This window comes from Schistocerca cancellata, chromosome 2 (genome assembly GCF_023864275.1).
Source record: "Schistocerca cancellata isolate TAMUIC-IGC-003103 chromosome 2, iqSchCanc2.1, whole genome shotgun sequence".
NCBI classification, from domain to species: Eukaryota; Metazoa; Arthropoda; class Insecta; order Orthoptera; family Acrididae; genus Schistocerca; species Schistocerca cancellata.
This window is the reverse complement of record NC_064627.1, coordinates 209,948,865-209,966,721: the sequence shown is the minus strand read 5'-3', so window position 1 is coordinate 209,966,721 and position 17,857 is coordinate 209,948,865. Positions and strand designations below refer to the sequence as shown.

The 17,857-nt window shown below is 38.1% G+C and overlaps 1 protein-coding gene across 1 annotated transcript in view; it reads left to right on the top strand.

Annotated features, from left to right (window-relative positions):
- Positions 1-16,790, top strand: part of LOC126152490 (dehydrogenase/reductase SDR family member 11-like) — a 77,422-nt gene extending 60,632 nt beyond the window's left edge. Inside the window, exons 5-6 of the mRNA XM_049916009.1 lie at positions 2,201-2,353; positions 16,746-16,790. Coding sequence (XP_049771966.1) covers positions 2,201-2,353; positions 16,746-16,790 — 198 coding nt within the window. The remainder of the gene's footprint in view (positions 1-2,200; positions 2,354-16,745) is intronic.
- The last annotated feature ends 1,067 nt before the right edge of the window (positions 16,791-17,857 follow it).

The following is a 17,857-nucleotide window of genomic DNA, read 5'->3' as shown; positions in this document are numbered from 1 at the left end:
ATAACAAAATTATTTATCTCACATGAAAATACAGCTGGATAAATGCAGTGGTCAAGGATACAATCATGCAATATCTGTGAATGGCAAATACTAAGGTTTGCAGTCATGAAATGAAGCATGGGCGTACATTGTTCATCACACAACAAAATTTTGTACTAAATGATTACAGAATTAATGTATTGGAACTGCGACAATTTTACGAGAGAAGATCTTGCTCTTACGTGTTCCTTAGTGGTTCTCTGGTTCAGTGGTGATAAGTAAAAGAAATTCGTGAACTGACAGAAGTGTTAGACTCTGAAGGAACTGTGTCCAACTAGATGGTCTTCCAGATTTGATTCATTGTCTCCGGACACAATTTCAAACAGATTTTTCTGAACTTATGCAGTATAATTTTGAAGAGTAAAGAAAGCGGAAGAGAAGAATTTTAATTTGCTAATAGATGGAAACATATGATTTTGTCCTGAATTTTGTACCCACATTAAGATTTTAAAAAATACTGATTTAGTTTTTAAACTACTGCATTCAGCTACTGCTGTTGTTTCTGGACAGAGGTTCCTATCGTCGTTTTGTTCTTGAAGGCACTTTCAGCAACCCAACCCCCCCCCCCACCCACGAAGGTGGTTGGAGTGTTCCTGGGACACTGTGTGTGGTGTGTGTGTGTGTGTGTGTGTGTGTGTGTGTGTGTGTTTACACGAGTGCATAAAGGTCTGTCCCCTTATTTCCATTTCTCTCTCTTGCCAGATCAGCTATCCAAAGGGTACACGTACAAATTTTCAAAATGTTTGAGGGACAGCTAACAAAGATCCTTCTCTTCAGTGTAACAGAACGTAATGGGAAACTGACAATGAGAGTTCAAGTGTCTAAAGTTAGCAAAAAGAGGCTTCATGTAACTTTACATAACCAGTAACTACGAATTTCGGATGACTTCCGGCTGAGTAATGTGTATACAAGTTTTTCCATTATCTAGGACCACACGCCATTCTATAAATTCGTTACACAACTAGGGGGAAGCATCTGTCTCAAAACACTTATGTACGGTTAGAAAAATAGTTTGCTTCTTAATGTGAGTGAGTGAGACCAGCCTTGAACTGTAGTGTTCATATGACAAACATAGGCGACTCTGAGGAAGGTCAATCAAGAATTTACACGTTGTACTTATCAAACTGATCCAAGAACTTCTCAAGACTGACACCATCACCCAAATGAAGACAGTTAGTGGATTAAACTGCATATCATCGATGGCGTCCTGTGTAAGAAGTTTAGGGAACACTAAATGAATTACGTCATACAAATTGTTCTTGATTTATAAGTTTCATATTATTTGAACAGTGAAAATTACTAACAAGTCTATGTCATATTTTGTAGACTGTACAAGTCCTGTAACGTAGCTATAAAACCTTTATCGCTCATTGTATGAAAGCTATTCAGAAAGTAAGGAGCAATCAGTCGCGAAATGGAAACCACAGTGAAAATCCGATGAAACTTGTCTCAGATGTGTTGCACAGTGTGCCTAGTATGCCGGCATATAGCGTCAAGTCGATCATTTCAGTTCTGAGGGCGCAGTGATGGTGCAAAACGCCTAGAAAATATTCTCTCTCGCAATATGTAGGTGCCTGTTTGGAGGTTTCGCCTGACTTAATGCAATTTCACATAAAGTAACTGCCACGCATTTCCTTCATCATGACAATTCTCTTCCGCACACTTCAGGGGAGGTGAGGACGATCTTGTAGCGTTTTCGATGGCAAGTGTTTGATCACTCATCATATAGCCTCGACTTGCTCCCTCTGTTTTTCATCTCGGCCCAGACGAACCGCCGGTTATGAAGACAACATTTTGGCACAGACAACGAGCTGCAGTCCAGCACAGCAAATTACGGAAAGCACAGCAGGCTGCCTTCCATGACGAGGGTATTGTAGAGCTGGCACAACGCTAGGACAGATGTCTACTTCGGAGCGCCGACTATGTAGAGATGTAGCTATCTGTTGCAAATAGAACATTTTTTATTTTCACTGTTGTTTCCATTTGGTGACTGATCGTTCCTTACTTGCCGAATAGACCTCGTACATGTAAAATAGTTGAACTAGGATAATAAGTTCGAGAATTATGTAAATGTTCCTTATATAAATAATAGATTTCAAGGGGGAAATAAAACAAGTTGGAAAATCGGAAATATGTTTATTAACGTATGTTTTTGTTTTAGCAAATATCACCAGGACTTGTGAAAACAGAAATATTCAATACCTTGCAAAAGCATTCGACAGAAGCGCTGGAAAATATGCGACTGCCAATGATGGAATCTGAGGACATGGCGGATGCAGTTATCTACATGTTATCGCAACCTCCACGTGTTCAAGTACGTACAAATAACTATCATAAAAGATGCAGATAGTCTTTTCTGTGTATAAAATATTCATTTAATTAGATTCTTTCTCCTAGGAAAATTGCTGATATGGTTTCTATCACCGGTAACCAGTATGTCACACAGATTTTGCACGTTAAAAAAATAGGTGTTAGAAGTGTGATAATGGTTTCATTATGTATTTTAATGTTAATAATAAAACATTGGTGGTTACAAACGTACATACCCCATTTTACAGAAATGTTAAATTTATATTATAATAATAGAAATAATAATAACTGAATAGTCTCCTTGAAGTACGATAGTAGGCTTTAGAATATTGGCAGTGTAGTAATGGGCACAAAGAATTTGTATGACACAGATGTTATTGATGTAGTTGGAAACAAGTGGCTGCTACGAAATAGTAGTAGCAAATTTAGTTTAGGTAATTGAAAAGAAATAAAGGAGGGTATAACAAGGATATGAGCAATACGATATTAGAATTTTCTTGTGTTTACGTATGAAAACAATACTTTACTCGACGACATTACCAATGATCATATAGGAAACACTTCTACTTCTTATTAAACGCAGAATGTGTGCACCAGCTGGAGAACACCACTGTTTTGGGCACAGAGAAGGCGATTATGTTCCTCTTTAAAAGACTTTGCGTGAGAAGTTGGTAAGCAACTGCCTCAGTCCTAATGGCGAATGCCTCACCAAAAATTTTCGCATTTGAACTGTTAGCACTATTTTAATGCAGAACATACTATCCCCTTTTACTCAGGCGATCTCTGTGCCGATGCCATCACACGCATCATCCCCCTCTCACTGCTGTTGGCTGCATATGTATGCCTCCTTCCCAATGTCTAGTTCTTCTCCCATTTGACCTTCTCCTATGTGTCTCTCTCCAACTGTCATTTTCTTCATGCCTTTCTCTCGCTCTTGTTAACGACTGTTTCCTTCTCTGGCTTTCAGAGACTCTCTCTGTACGACTGCCATTTATTTGTTCCCCCCTTTTTCTCTCCCATGTCAAAGTCTCTTTCTTTCTCGCTTACTATATGCTATCTTTCTCTTCAACCCCCACTGTCTCCTCTTCACATGTGTCCTTGGGGTTGGTTTTCGTGGGGCATTAGTCTCCAGATCTGGAAACTTTAAAACGTTGGTGGAGTGGACAAATTTTTTCCATGTTAACTTTCGCGATCAGGAGGGGGTGTGGGCAGCTTCCACACCCCCAAGCATATATATATATATATATATATATATATATATATATATATATATATATATATATATATATATATATATATATATATGGACCCATTCATCTCTATTTTTCATTTCCACTGTCGCCTCTATACTTGGTTCCAACTTTTATTATCTTCGTCGATCTCATTCTTTTTTGCTGCCACATCCTCCCCCCACTACCTCTCCCTCTCTCTCTCTCTCTCTCTCTCTCTCTCTCTCTTTCGACAGGAGCATTTTTCAGCTAGTTGCATTCTTTCTCGTGTTACAGTGGAATGCGCTTCTTACATAAGACGAATTCTGTAGCTCAGTAAAGTATTGATAGTATACATATACACTATGACATATTTGCATACTTCTACATATGTAAACAAAGTTAAGTACACTTAATGCAAGGATAAAACAAAATCGTCTCCTGTCCAAAGTAAGTTAATTTTGTACTGCTTTACATATAAATGCACAAAATTTTTACGCTACACTTACCGTGTACCAAACCATGTGTTGTTCGATTTACAAGTACAAAAAATTTTGTATGATAAATACTTTTTTGTAAGGTGCATAGGCTGTCAGGTTGCACCATCAAATACTTTCCAGGTCAAGACAACCAGTAGACGTGTCAAGTGACCAGTGACCTCAGAAACATTGCAATGACTCCAGAATCCTTGACATTTGTTCACTACTTCAGTTGAAACTACAGTTACCCATCAGTCCAGATATTACATGCATAATTCACATGAATGAGTACAGTTAATTTGAACCTCTGGATCTCTGTAACAGATGATGACATTGAGAAACGGTTATAAGTTCATAGAGAACATTATCTTAGGGACATATGGTTAGAATTTTGACAATTCACCATAAACAGAAATTACTGAAGTGACCAGCCCTACAACTGGTAATCTAATTACATAACAACGTGGTTTTTCGTGGTTTCCTGAATTACAGTCCTTGAACAAATAGTAATATTATAAGTTGTCTAGGGCTCACCCTAGGCTATAGCTTAGGGAAAAGAACCAGACGATTTACTCGATTATATCAAGAATTTAATTATTATCACCAAAATACCCTGTGCCACAGTAAAATTTAACCACAATCCACAGAACGCTGTGGCTCAAAAATCAGATGAAATCATTAAAGAAAATCTTAAGAAAAACAAATTTTCAGTATTAATCCAAAGTAAACAGATAATAAAGGCATAAATAAGGAACTGGACAGGTATGATGTCCTTCTCAAAAGGGTAGATAACAGCGCCACAACAAATTATTATGTATCAAAGAGACTACAATTATTTATTTATTTATTATTTACATTTTATAGCCTTCATTGGACTACTCTAGCCAACTTTATAGAAAGAATATTTCAATATTCTGTCAGTCCAGTACTTCTTCATTCTCCCGGATCTCATCCTTCTTTCTTCATTGGAAATCACCCTTCCTATTTTCTATTTGTTGATTCTTGTTGCAATCTGGTTTCTTTGTCTGTGAGTTTTCTGATTTTGTCAGTTTAGCTTCTTAGGTCTTTCAATGCAATCTGTACTCATCCATACCTTCCCTGATTTCTGTAATGCACTTAATGCTGCACTTACCATTCCCCAATTTTTCTATTATTCTCCTGATGATCCTATTCTCTGGTGTTACGATTATATGTCCAAAAAATGAAATGCGTTTCTTCCTGATTTTACGCATTACTGGTTCTATTTCTTTGTAGACTTTTTCATTTGTAGCTACTCTCCAGTGTCCAACTTTGTGGTACGATTTCTTGATGCATGTTCTGATGATTCTTCTCTCTATTTTGAGTATTTTGTCTGTTTGTGCAGTCTTAGATGTTTTGAATATGGTTTCACTTGCATATGTTATTTCTGGTTGAGTGACTGTTTTGTAGTGTATTAGTTTTCTTGCTACTGACAGGTTCTTTTTGTTGTAGGTGTTCTTCGTGATATATTGTGCTTTAGTCAGCTTGTTTAATTTATTATGCCATGTTGATTTTTCATTGATGTTACATGTTATGATTTCTCCCAGATATTTACAATTTATCTACAGTTTTGATTTCTTGGTTTCCTATGGAAATTTTGTTTATGAGTGGTGGGTCAGTTAACATGATGTCTGTTTGTTCAAAGGATATTCCAAGATCAATTTTCTGTGATATTTTCTGTATTGAGATAACTTGTTGTTCGGTTTCCTGAATACTGTTGGACACGAGAGTGAGGTCATCAGCACATCCTAGACAATTTAACCTTATGTTGTCTTTGCTTCTTCCAATTTGGATGTTCTTTGAGTTAATCTTGTACCATTCCCTACAGTAGCATAATTCTTGAATATTTTGAATAGTATCATTGAGCTTAAACAGTTTCCCTAAGAAAACAGTGAAATATAATTGTAAGAAACCATGTAGAAAACCATAGCTTACTAAAGGGATAAAAATATCTTGTAAATAGAAAAGGGAAATGTATCTTATAGCTACGAGTAATGATCCTGAATCAATGAAACATTATAAAAACTACTGCACAGTATTGAGAAAAGTTATTAAAAAGCCCAGAAGTATGTGCATTATGTCTGCGATTAGCACATCTGGTAACACAATTAAAAGAATTTGGAATATTGTGAAAAGGGAAACGGGGCAACTGAAAGCACAGGAAGACTGTGTTTCTATCAAACACAATGAAAAGTTTGTTAGCAAGAAGTCAGAAGTAGAAAATATTTTTAATAATCATTTTAAGTGTTGTAGAGAAAATGGGTTCCAGCTATTCATTAGAAAATACAAGGCAGTACATGGAAGAGGCAGTACCTACGCAATTTGATCAAAATTGAAATTCACCCCACCTCTCCTAATGATATCAGGAAAATAATAAATTCATTCAAAAGTAGAAGGTCACATGGAATTGATGGCATTTCGAACAGAGTACTAAAAGCTTGTTGCCAACAAATAAGTAGGATTCTCAGCCACATATGTAGTAGCTCACTGAAAGAGGGAATTTTTCCAGATAGACTGAAATATGCTATTGTTAAACCATTGCATAAAAAATGGGATAGATCTGTTTCTAACAGCTACCACCCAATATCATTTCTGACAGCATTATCCAAAATTGTTGAAAAAGTAATGTATTCAAGAGTTGTTGTTGTTGTGGTCTTCAGTCCTGAGACTGATGCAGCTCTCCATGCTACTCTATCCTGTGCAAGCTTCTTCATCTCCCAGTACCTACTGCAACCTACATCCTTCTGAATCTGCTTAGAGTATTCATCTCTTGCTCACCCTCTACGATTTTTACCCTCCACGCTGCCTTCAATACTTAATTGGTGATCCCTTGATGCCTTAGAACATGTCCTACCAACCGATCCCTTCTTCTGATCAAGTTGTGCCACTAACGTATCTTCTCCCCAATCCTGTTCAATACTTCCTCATTAGCTATGTGATCTACCCATCTAATCTTCAGCATTCTTCTGTAGCACCACATTTCGAAAGCTTCTATTCTCTTCTTGTCCAAACTATTTATAGTCCATGTTTCACTTCTATACATGGCTACACTCCACACAAATACTTTCAGAAATGACTTCCTCACACTTAAATCTATACTCGATGTTAACAAATTTCTCTTCTTCGGAAACGCTTTCCTTGCCATTGCCAGTCTACATTTGATATCCTCTCTACTTCAACCATCATCAGTTATTTTGCTCCCCAAATAGCAGAACTCCTTTACTACTTTAAAAGTCTCATTTCGTAATCTAATTCCCTCAGCATCACTCGACTTAATTCGACTACATTCCATTATCGTCGTTTTGCTTTTGTTGATGTTCATCTTACATCCTCCTTTCAAGACACTATCCATTCCGTTCAACTGCTCTTCCAAGTCCTTTGCTGTCTCTGACAGAATTACGATGTCATCGGCGAACCTCAAAGTTTTTGTTTCTTCTCCATGGATTTTAATACCTACTCCGAATTTTTCTTTTGTTTCCTTCACTGCTTGCTCAATATACAGATTGAATAACATCGGGGAGAGGCTACAACCCTGTCTCACTCCCTTCCCAACTACTGCTTCCCTTTGATGTCCCTCGACTCTTATAACTGCCATCTGGTTTCTGTACAAATTGTAAATAGCCTTTCGCACCCTGTGTTTTACCCCTGCCACCTTCAGAATTTGAAAGAGAGTATTCCAGTCAACATTGTCAAAAACTTTCTCGAAGTCTACAAATGCTAGAAACTATTTTCTAAGATAAATCGTAGGGTCAGTATTGCCTCACGTGTTCAAACATTTCTACAGAATCGATACTAATCTTCTCCAAGGTCGGCTTCTACTAGTTTTTCCATTCGTCTGTAAAGAATTTGCGTAAGTATTTTGCAGCCGTGACTTATTAAACTGATAGTTCGGTAATTTTCACATCTGTCAACACCTGCTTTCTTTGGGATTGGAATTATTATATTCTTCTTGAAGTCTGAGGGTATTTCGCCTGTTTCATACATCTTGCTCACCAGATGGTAGAGTTTTGTCAGGACTGGCTCTCCCAAGGCCGTCAGTAGTTCCAATAGAATGTTGTCTACTCCGGAGGCCTTGTTCCAACTCAGGTCTTTCATTGCTCTGTCAAACTCTTCACGCACTATCGTATCTCCCATTTCATCTTCATCTACATTCTCTCCCATTTACATAATATTGTCCTCAAGTATATCGCCCTTGTATAGACCCTCTATATACTCCTTCCACCTTTCTGCTTTCCCTTCTTTGCTTAGAACTGGGTTTCCATCTGGGCTCTTGATGTTCACACAAGTGGTTCTCGTATCTCCAAAGGTCCCTTTAATTTTCCTGTAGGCAGTATCTATCTTACCCCTAGTGAGAAAAGCCTCTACATCCTTACATTTGTCCTCTAGCCATCCCTGCTTAGCCATTTTGCACTTCCTGTCGATCTCATTTTTGAGACGTTTGCATTCCTTTATGCCTGCTTCATTTACTGCATTTTTATATTTTCTCCTTTCATCAATTAAATTCAATATTTCTTCTGTTACCCAAGGATTTCTACTAGACCTCGTCTTTTTACTTACTTCATCCTTTGCTGCCTTCACTACTTCCTCCCTCAAAGCTACCCATTCTTCTTCTACGGTATTTCTCTCCCCCATTCCTGTCAATTACTCCCTTATGCTCTCCCTGAAACTATGTACAACCTCTGGTTCTTTTAGTTTATCCAGGTCCCGTCTCCTTAAATTCTCACCTTTTTGCAGTTTCTTCAGTGTGTATTCAAGAAGAGCATCACATATTTGTAAAAATGAAGTACTAAGAAAATGTCAATTTGGTTTTCAGAAAAGCTTTTCAACAGAGAAAGCTATATATGCTTTCACTGACCAAATATTAAATGAAATGAATAACTGAACGTCACTCATTGCGATATTTTGTGATTTCTCAAAGGCTTTTGATTGTGTGATCCATGAAATTCTTCCAGATAAGCTTAAGTATTGTGGTATGAGTGAGGCAGTGCACCAGTTGGTTAATACATACGTAACTGGAAGAATGCAGAAAGTTTAAATTAACAGTACAGATAGTCTACAAAAACCAGCAGAGTCCTCTATATGGGGAGGTATCAAGAATGGTGTCCCACAGGTTTCAGTCTCAGGTCCTTTATTGTTCTTAATATATATTAACGACTTGCCATTCTATATTCATGAAGATGCAAAGTTAGTTCTTTTTGCTGATGGTACAAGTATAGAAATCACACACAACAAGCAAGAATCAGCTGAGGAGATTGCAAATAATGTCTTTCAGAAAATCATTAAATGGTTCTTTGCAAATGGAGTCTCACTAAATTTTGAGAAAACACCATTTATACAATTCTCTACAGTAAATGGCATAACACCATTGGTAAATATAGACTATGAACTGAAGTCTGTTGCTAAGGTAGAATACTCAAAATTTCTGGGTCTGTGCATTGATGAGAAATTGAATTGGAAGAAACACATCGATGATCTGCTGAAACAGTTAGGTTCAGCTTCTTATGCTATTAGGGTTATTGCAAACTTTGGGGATAAACATATCAGTAAATTAGCCTAATATGTCTATTTTCATTCATTGCTTTCATATCGCATCATATTTTGGGGCAATTCGTAATTAAGAGGGATATTATTCATTGCACAAAAGCGTGTAATCAGAATAATAGCTTTTGCCCACCCAAGATCACCTTGCAACTATTTATTTAAGGAATTCAGGATATTCGCAGTACCTTCGCAATACATATATCACTTACGAAATTTGTCATTAATAATCCATCCCAATTCAAAAATAACAGCGATGTGCATAGCTACAACACAAGGAGATAGGATGATATCCACTATTCTAGATTAAATCTCACTTTGGCACAGAAAGGGGTGAATAACGCCTCTCAAAAATATTTGGTCATTTGCCAAATAGTATTAAAAGTCTGACAGATAGCCAACTAACATTTAAAAGCATATTAAAAGAATTTCTCAGTCACAACTCCCTCTACTCAATAGAGGAGTTCTTCAATATGAAGTAGTAACTGTAAAAAAAAAAAAATTGTCTAAAGAAAATTTATGTTAAAGTGACATGCTCCAAATCATTATGAAATGACGTATTCATGATCTATGGAACAAGGATAATGTATGTATGTACTGAACTCCAAAATTATTAGTGAGACGCGCTGCTCAACCTGCAGGACAGGACAGGTAGTTTAAATTGTGGAAAGGGGACAAAATAAGCGGCTGTCAATTACACTCAAACATACAACTTTATTTATTTGACCAAACATTATAAGAGCCAAGAAAATTAACAAAAAAACACAGCATTAATTTTTGGAACTTAATAACTGGCTGATCACGCCATACAATCTCATGCCTTAAGGGCAACACCACTTTATTTAAAATCGGCTGAAAGCCAATAACTTAAAACTCAAACCAAAATCAGAAATTTAAAAGGCGGAAGGCCTTATCTTAAATCAGTTATTTCAATTAGGCTGAAGGCCCAAACTATCGCTCACCTTATGAGCAAAACAACTTTAATTTAAAACAAAATCAGCTGAAGGCCCACCTCTTAAGACTCAAACCAAAATTAAATTTTTAAAACGCAAAAGGCCAACTTAACACAATTCTTTAAATTAGGCTGAAGGCCCAAACATTCTTATGCCTTAAGGGCGAAACAACGTTAATTTCAAAATCGGCTAGAAGCCATACAAATACAAACAGCAAGAACAAATAAGAAAAGGCAGTATACCCAACAGCGATCAGAAGTTTCCGAGGGTCAGCCTGTAATTCAAACACTAATGTTCACTTAGGTGAGACAGGCAGTTGACCCAACCATTCTCGATCTGACGACAACCCAACCAACAGACAGTCAACGGACCTACCAGCAAGGCAACTTTCACTCCAACTGACCAGCACACAACAGTGAGTTCAATGGAACAATGTAGAAAGTATTGGCGCCCACAACCAATTGCACATTGAGCTGTCAAACTACACATCATGATGGACAGTGACAATACAATGAGAAAAATACACTGTCTGTTTTACGTCAATAGCCAGGGCAGGTAACTGGAACCTTAACGGCCACAAGGCAGAAGATTCTCCTGGTGCACTTTAATTCAAATTAACCAACTACGGTTAAACTCCACTGGAGGTTAGCTAAAATTTGCCAACTTGAAACAAACGTTGTTGCTCTCAGGAATGTCCCAGCAGCCGATAACGAAATGCAGACGACACAATGTGAACAGTCGTGACTTGTTGGTAGATTAAGTCAGAAGTCAACTTTCGTGTCGAGGATCGGTTGGCCACAGACCTCTTAGCAATGGGAACAGGACCACTCACTGTGACCGTGCCTAGACGCCGCCAGTGGCCCCGGCCAAACTACGCACTGTGGAGATTTCCTCGCTGCTCCACGCCAACCGGCCATTCGGTCGCACACAACACAACTGGAAACTATAAGCGCCAGGCCAAAGATAGTACAAGGTGCGAATATCGATACACACCACTGCTGCCACTCGCGGAGAGAGAGGATAACAGCATAATCCATGGCTCAATTAAGATAAGCTGAAAAAACTTCTTAAAATAGAAATTTTCTACTATCCATTAATGAAGCCTAGTACTGCATTGTTATGAAACCACAGACTTCCAGGCTAAGGTCTCAACCTAAGATTCACAAAAGTGGTTATCCTATATGTCCAAATGTAGATGTCATATACAACCCAGAACATAAAATGGCCAGAAACCTTAATAATATAATGAAGAAACATTACACCTTTGCGAATTGCTTTTCTGTTAACAATGTTTTTGTTAATCAGCAGCATTAAAGGTCTAATAATTCTAGAGACAGCCATATTTTCCTCCCATGACATGATAAACCCTTACAAAAATATGCCTTTCAAAGACAGTCTCTCAGAAATACGAGAGAATTTAAGCAAATACAGAAAAGTCAATCAGCACAGAAATTTGTGAACTCAAGATGTTGCTTGAATTAATATTAATACATAACAATTTTTTATTCAGTGTAAGTATGATGCAGAAAACACTGGTCTGGCAATAGACAGTAACATCGTAGACTTGTTTGCTCTCGTATTTGTGCATAACGTAGAACAATAGTTATTAACTCATCCACAATTTAACGACAAAATCGTATATTATAATAGATATATGAATTACACAATAATGCTTTTGAATGGTCCAAAAGAAGAACTAAGTAACTTAGTTGATCACATAAATGAAATGCACGTATATATCAGTGTCACAGTTGAACATCAGCTAAATGATGGAATTTATTTCCTTAATATGCCTGTATGCAGTATTCATAGTCACAAGAACAAGCTTACTTTCGAAATATATAGAAAATCCACTACCACTAATACTGCAATTAACAGTACATCATGCCACCTAAACCAACATAAAGTTTCTTTATTCACGTTATCTTTTAAGTGGGTGATATGCATTACCGTCAGCAAAGCACATGAATGTCAATAAATGCCATACTTAAATTATAGGCCCAAATATATGATAATTCCCTTATAAACACTCTAGTTAAGAAATCCAAAGTAAACTGAAACAACTACCATCACAACTAAAAGCCAAGAAATAAATGACAAAATTGGCGAGTCTTCAATTCCTTGGCAATGTGTCATACAAGCATACAAATCCTTTCAGACCACATAATAAAAAATACCGCTTCAACAGACAGTAAACTAAATAATGAAACTGTTCATAATAATCCACTGGAGAGTGGGATCTAAAGCCTGGCAGATATAAACTGACATGAACCTGTTCTTGTTACTTTATAGGACAAATGGGGAAAATTTTTACAACATACTACAAAGAACATATGGATGCCATTCGACTCGAAAACTTAAATATGTCCAGATTTAAGTCACCTATTGCCCATCATGATTACTCTATTAGTGATATCAATGACAATTTGTGTTCTGCACATTGCACACAAAGGATTACAGGTGGATCTCCTTGAACAATGAGAGATTTGCATTCATAATCTAAAAGCAACTCAAAAAAATCCTTAACCAACGAAGTCAGTCAATGCAGAATTAGCTGTGATATCTCGGCACCAAAACAGTTCACCCTCTTGCATGGATTATATTCTCCTAGTCAGATAATAAATATGGCATTCTGAAACCTATTTGCACTTTAATTACGTACTAAGTATTTCACATTGTGTACTTCTTGTGTAGCTCTTTAATACACAGTAGATGTACATTGCCAGTTTAGAAACACACCTGCGGCTAGGAAGATTGGCTTAAATATTTTATCCGCACTTGCTAAAATTTATTCGGTAATGCAGTGCATTCTGCGAGAAAGATCATGATGTAGCAAAATCTGACATTTGTCATTTTCGAATTCTTTATAATTACATCCAGTGTTTTCCTCCTGTGAATAAGTGTAAAACCAAGTGTAGATAAGTAAGTACTGTGTATATAAGATTATGTGCATTATGGGAACGGAATTACTAGTGATATCACCATGCAGTGCACTGTAAGTACCCTAACATAGCAAACATAGCAACGTGTCGTTACCGATTACAGAATCTCCGCTATATTTGCCAGCACCATCACCACAGCGTCTAGATACACATGGTCCACGATATAATGTTTCTGTTAACACCTACATCTGATAATGAGCCTCCAATTGCTCGATAACTGATTAATGGTACAGTAAGCCATATCAAAAATTCTAAAAAGCAACTCGTTGAATATTTATATCCCAATAAATCGCCAACTCATTATTTAAAGCAGAATATGTTGTCCTCTTCGGTGTGTTCATTCTCGATATAGAATTGTCTGTCCGATCAAAGCGAAAGCTGGTTATGTATTCCACTCGGTACAACCTTTCGTTTGGTTGACGTACCGAAGCCAGACTCACTCTTCTTTTCAGAAATCTAGTCGGGATACTCTATATATCCACGATACTGACAATCTATCGTGTGTGGCTGGGCACACAGTAAGAGTACTGGGAGGTTGATATTAACAGTCTAAAGAGAGAGTTTTACTAGCTTCTCCTAGCAACCTTTCTTGTAGAACGTTATACACATATGCCGTAATAAGCCGTCATAAGTCTTCAAGAATGAAGACATTTCACACCAGAGTTTATTGTCTCATAGCAGTTCTTTCTACGAAATCTTCTCACTTTTAATACAAAGGAGGTAAAGCTAACTTTGCAAGCGGCCAGGGCTGGAATAATGAAAGGAAGCATCTCTGCTACTGCCATTGTTTTATATTCTGTTCCCTACCGCTTAGGTAGACCTCAGAAAAGTTCGTTTGACGACCGCAGCCTAAATCGCCAACCTGAAGTAATAGTAAGATCTATTCCTCCCTGCGTGGCTTTGTCGTTTGCAGAAATGCTGAATTGGTTTACCACAATATAAACAATCGACATAGAGAGACTGGGTACTACTATGTCAATTATAGTAACGCAGTTGTGGTAATATCCAACCTATTCTGAAAGCTGTTTTTCACATGCCCGCAATGTTCACATGTTTGTGGCACATAATCAGGAATCACTTTCACGACCAAACCACACAAGTTTGTCGATCGCTTTTGCGCTGGCATTATCATTTTCTTCCTTTGTTTCATAATCATTTATAATGCCTGACAAAATATGTGAAGCACCAAGAATATACGGACGGATTTCAATTTAACTTAGTACATGTACGCTTCATCTGTAGGTAAGTAAATCACCAGACTTGCAAATTTTTTAAGCGGTAGAATGGGCACTGGATTGCACTAGTGTAGTCCATGATCAGTGTTATCACCAGTCCTCATGCGCTTCAAAGGGCTAGAGCAGCTTCAGATGTTCAGTGATCACTATGAAGGACAAAGAGATACGACGTACTCGACTGAGACAGCGTTATCAGCACTTGACACCGTGTGAAATTTCTCCTTTTGGCCGCTAGGTCGAATTGTGCAATATTCAGATATGCGACTCGGCGTTATGCTGGACTGCGCGGGAACGTGTGATCAAGCATACTTATTATCAAGATTCCGGTCCTCTACTTCTGACCGCGAAAAGGGAAGATCATTGAACTATGAACTTATGTGCATACTACCTCATAACTTCCGCGCCTACCATTCAAGAAATGTACTGGACACTCTGTCCATTCCAGTGCCACTGGTCAGAGACTACCAGCAGGTAGACTAGGGAATCACCATCCCCCGCGTAGCATGACGTCACCAACACGACACAGAAGGGTGTGTCTGGAGTGATAACGTGACTAGAGAGGGTGGGCTACTGATGAACGGCGTCACACTGTGCTGAGCGATAAAACGTAGTTCTGGACGACCCCTGACGACCATCGTCGGCTGATATGGCGGCCACCTGGGGAGAGGTCCCATTTTTTCAGCGATTCAGAGAGGCATAATAGTTTTACATCTGACCTCTTGGTGTGACAGGCCATTGGATTTGAATTGAAGTCAAGACACCGAGGAAACTATGACAACAGATCGATACGTAAGAGACGTCGCGCGCCCTGAAGGGTTTCCTCTGACGCAACAGAATCGTAATGACATTTTTAATGCGACACTGCACTTCCACACATGGCATGTGTCCTTGAAGTGTCTAGGGGATACTGAGTTAGTCTTGTGGCCAGCAAGATCGCTAGATCTGTCCTGGATAGAACACGTGTGGGGCCAGCTCAGTCGTAAACTTCGTCTCAGTGCGAGTTCCTATGGTATCGAGTACCCGTTACAACGGTTGTGGGCCTGCTTGCCTCAGGGTAGGATACATTTTCGTCATACACTTCCTAAATGAATCTGTGAACGCATCCATGTCAGGGTAAATGAGGCTGATATTAAGGCCGTAGGAAGCGTTACTCGGTATGGGCGTCACCGCGTCTTCTGGGCGAGGCTAACTTCTTTGTCCAGTGTGTTTTAAATGAACTGTCGCGAGAGGATAAAAGCGACTTCTCGGCCAAGGTTACAACGACCTTCCCCTTGGTACCTGTGCTCATACAGTAATACGTATTTTCTTGTAATGAAGAATTTTAAATATGTTTGTTTACTATTTACTGCCTATGGCGGACATATTTGATAGTTGCTGTGTTTGCTATATTTATGTAGTTACTCACCTGCATAAGATGATGTAAACTCCACAAATTGAAACTAAATTAAACTTTATAAATGACCGTAAACTTACTGATACTGCCTGCAGATTTTTCGTTCACTGTACAGTTGTAGCAACCAAGGTAGGAGCGTATTTTTTACTCTCTTATATTGAACGAATTATTGCGTACTATATTGCTGCAACGATACTAACTTTTTGACATCGGGCATGACATCACACGTCCTGCCACGCTGTAATAGTCTTAGGTCATTGCCAAATTAGAAGCAAACTTATACAACGTTTTTAACTTTTACCGTTACTGATAGGCCACAGGGTAGATTGACGAAATACTGAACCGAGCGCTAAAGCTGAGGCAACAGGAAGCTACTGATGATGGATCACAATATCCGAAATGCACTGCAATAAATACCTACTAGAGTTTAGAAAGTATTTATTTGGGACTGGACTCAATGACAAACTGTTGCACTTGATTAACATTGCACCCCAAAATTATTCTAATACAATGTCGTGTTATATCATTCCTTTGGTGCACTTTCATTTCTCAATGGTTTGCGTGTGTGTCTTCTTGTCTGTCTGCTTGTACATTTGCGAATAATAATAATTAACCTTTTTTCTGTTGCAGGTCTACGATATTATCCTTCGTCCAACAGGAGATTTATTTTGCTGATGAAAATTTAAGTGCTTCATAAAATATACGGAGGAAACTAGGAGTTCTCTTACAGGCGCCATACTCGAGTATAAGAGACAAAACGTAATAGAAAATCCAAGTGCGTAACACCTGTGCAAAGAGCCAAGAAAATAGTTTATCGGGGTCGTATTTGGTAATGGAATCCTAAAGATCGTAGCTTGTTGTTAAACGTTCAGCTTTCATCAAGAACAATGGTCAGAAAACCTCGGAGAGCTCCCGAGCGAGAAACTACATCTATGGTATCATCAGTAACACAGTAAAAAAGTACACAGTGCAAACTAAACTTCGCACACACTTTATCACGGAAAATAGAAGCAGTCTGTCTGAGTAAAACAGGCCTGTGAATTTTCAGAAGCTCATGGGTTAATTACTCAGATGTATATCAAAAAACTTTATTAACACCAGTCTCCTTTATGAAGCGGATCGTCATAAGGTTCCTGTATCACAATACAAGATGAAAAAGTAAGAAGGGAATGAAATATCGGCGAAATGAAACGTCTGTGAGAGGTCACTTACGAAACAATTCAGGTAAATGAATGGGATTGAAAAGTTTTTGCCTATTCAAGGTCAGAGAAATCATCTAACAGAAAAAATATATGTAGAGTGGAAATGGTCAACGTTCTAAGTCCACTTTGTTCTTCAAAAACGCGTTTTCAATGCAGTTGTTTCCTTACTACTCTGTTGCATGACCCTAGACTTGTTCCAAGTGAAAAATCAAGGAAAAATCTTGGAAACATTCATTACTGAAATGTACCTGCTCTTTTTGCGAAGCAGTGCTTACGTCAGCAGTTCCGTCAGCTAAAGCTAAAAAGCCGTTCCATTCGATTCAAACGCACACAACAGACTTCTTTAAATATAATGACGTTGCTGAAACTTTGTTGTCATTGCAGGCGGTAGGATGTCCAAATGCACTCTCATCGAGGTGTTTCATACTTATAAATCTGAAACAATATTAAAAATTCTTACTCTGACATAGAGGAATAGAAAAATGTCATTGATTTCAAAGGAAGAAAGACCATGGCAGATCCATTCCATGCCGTACTTCA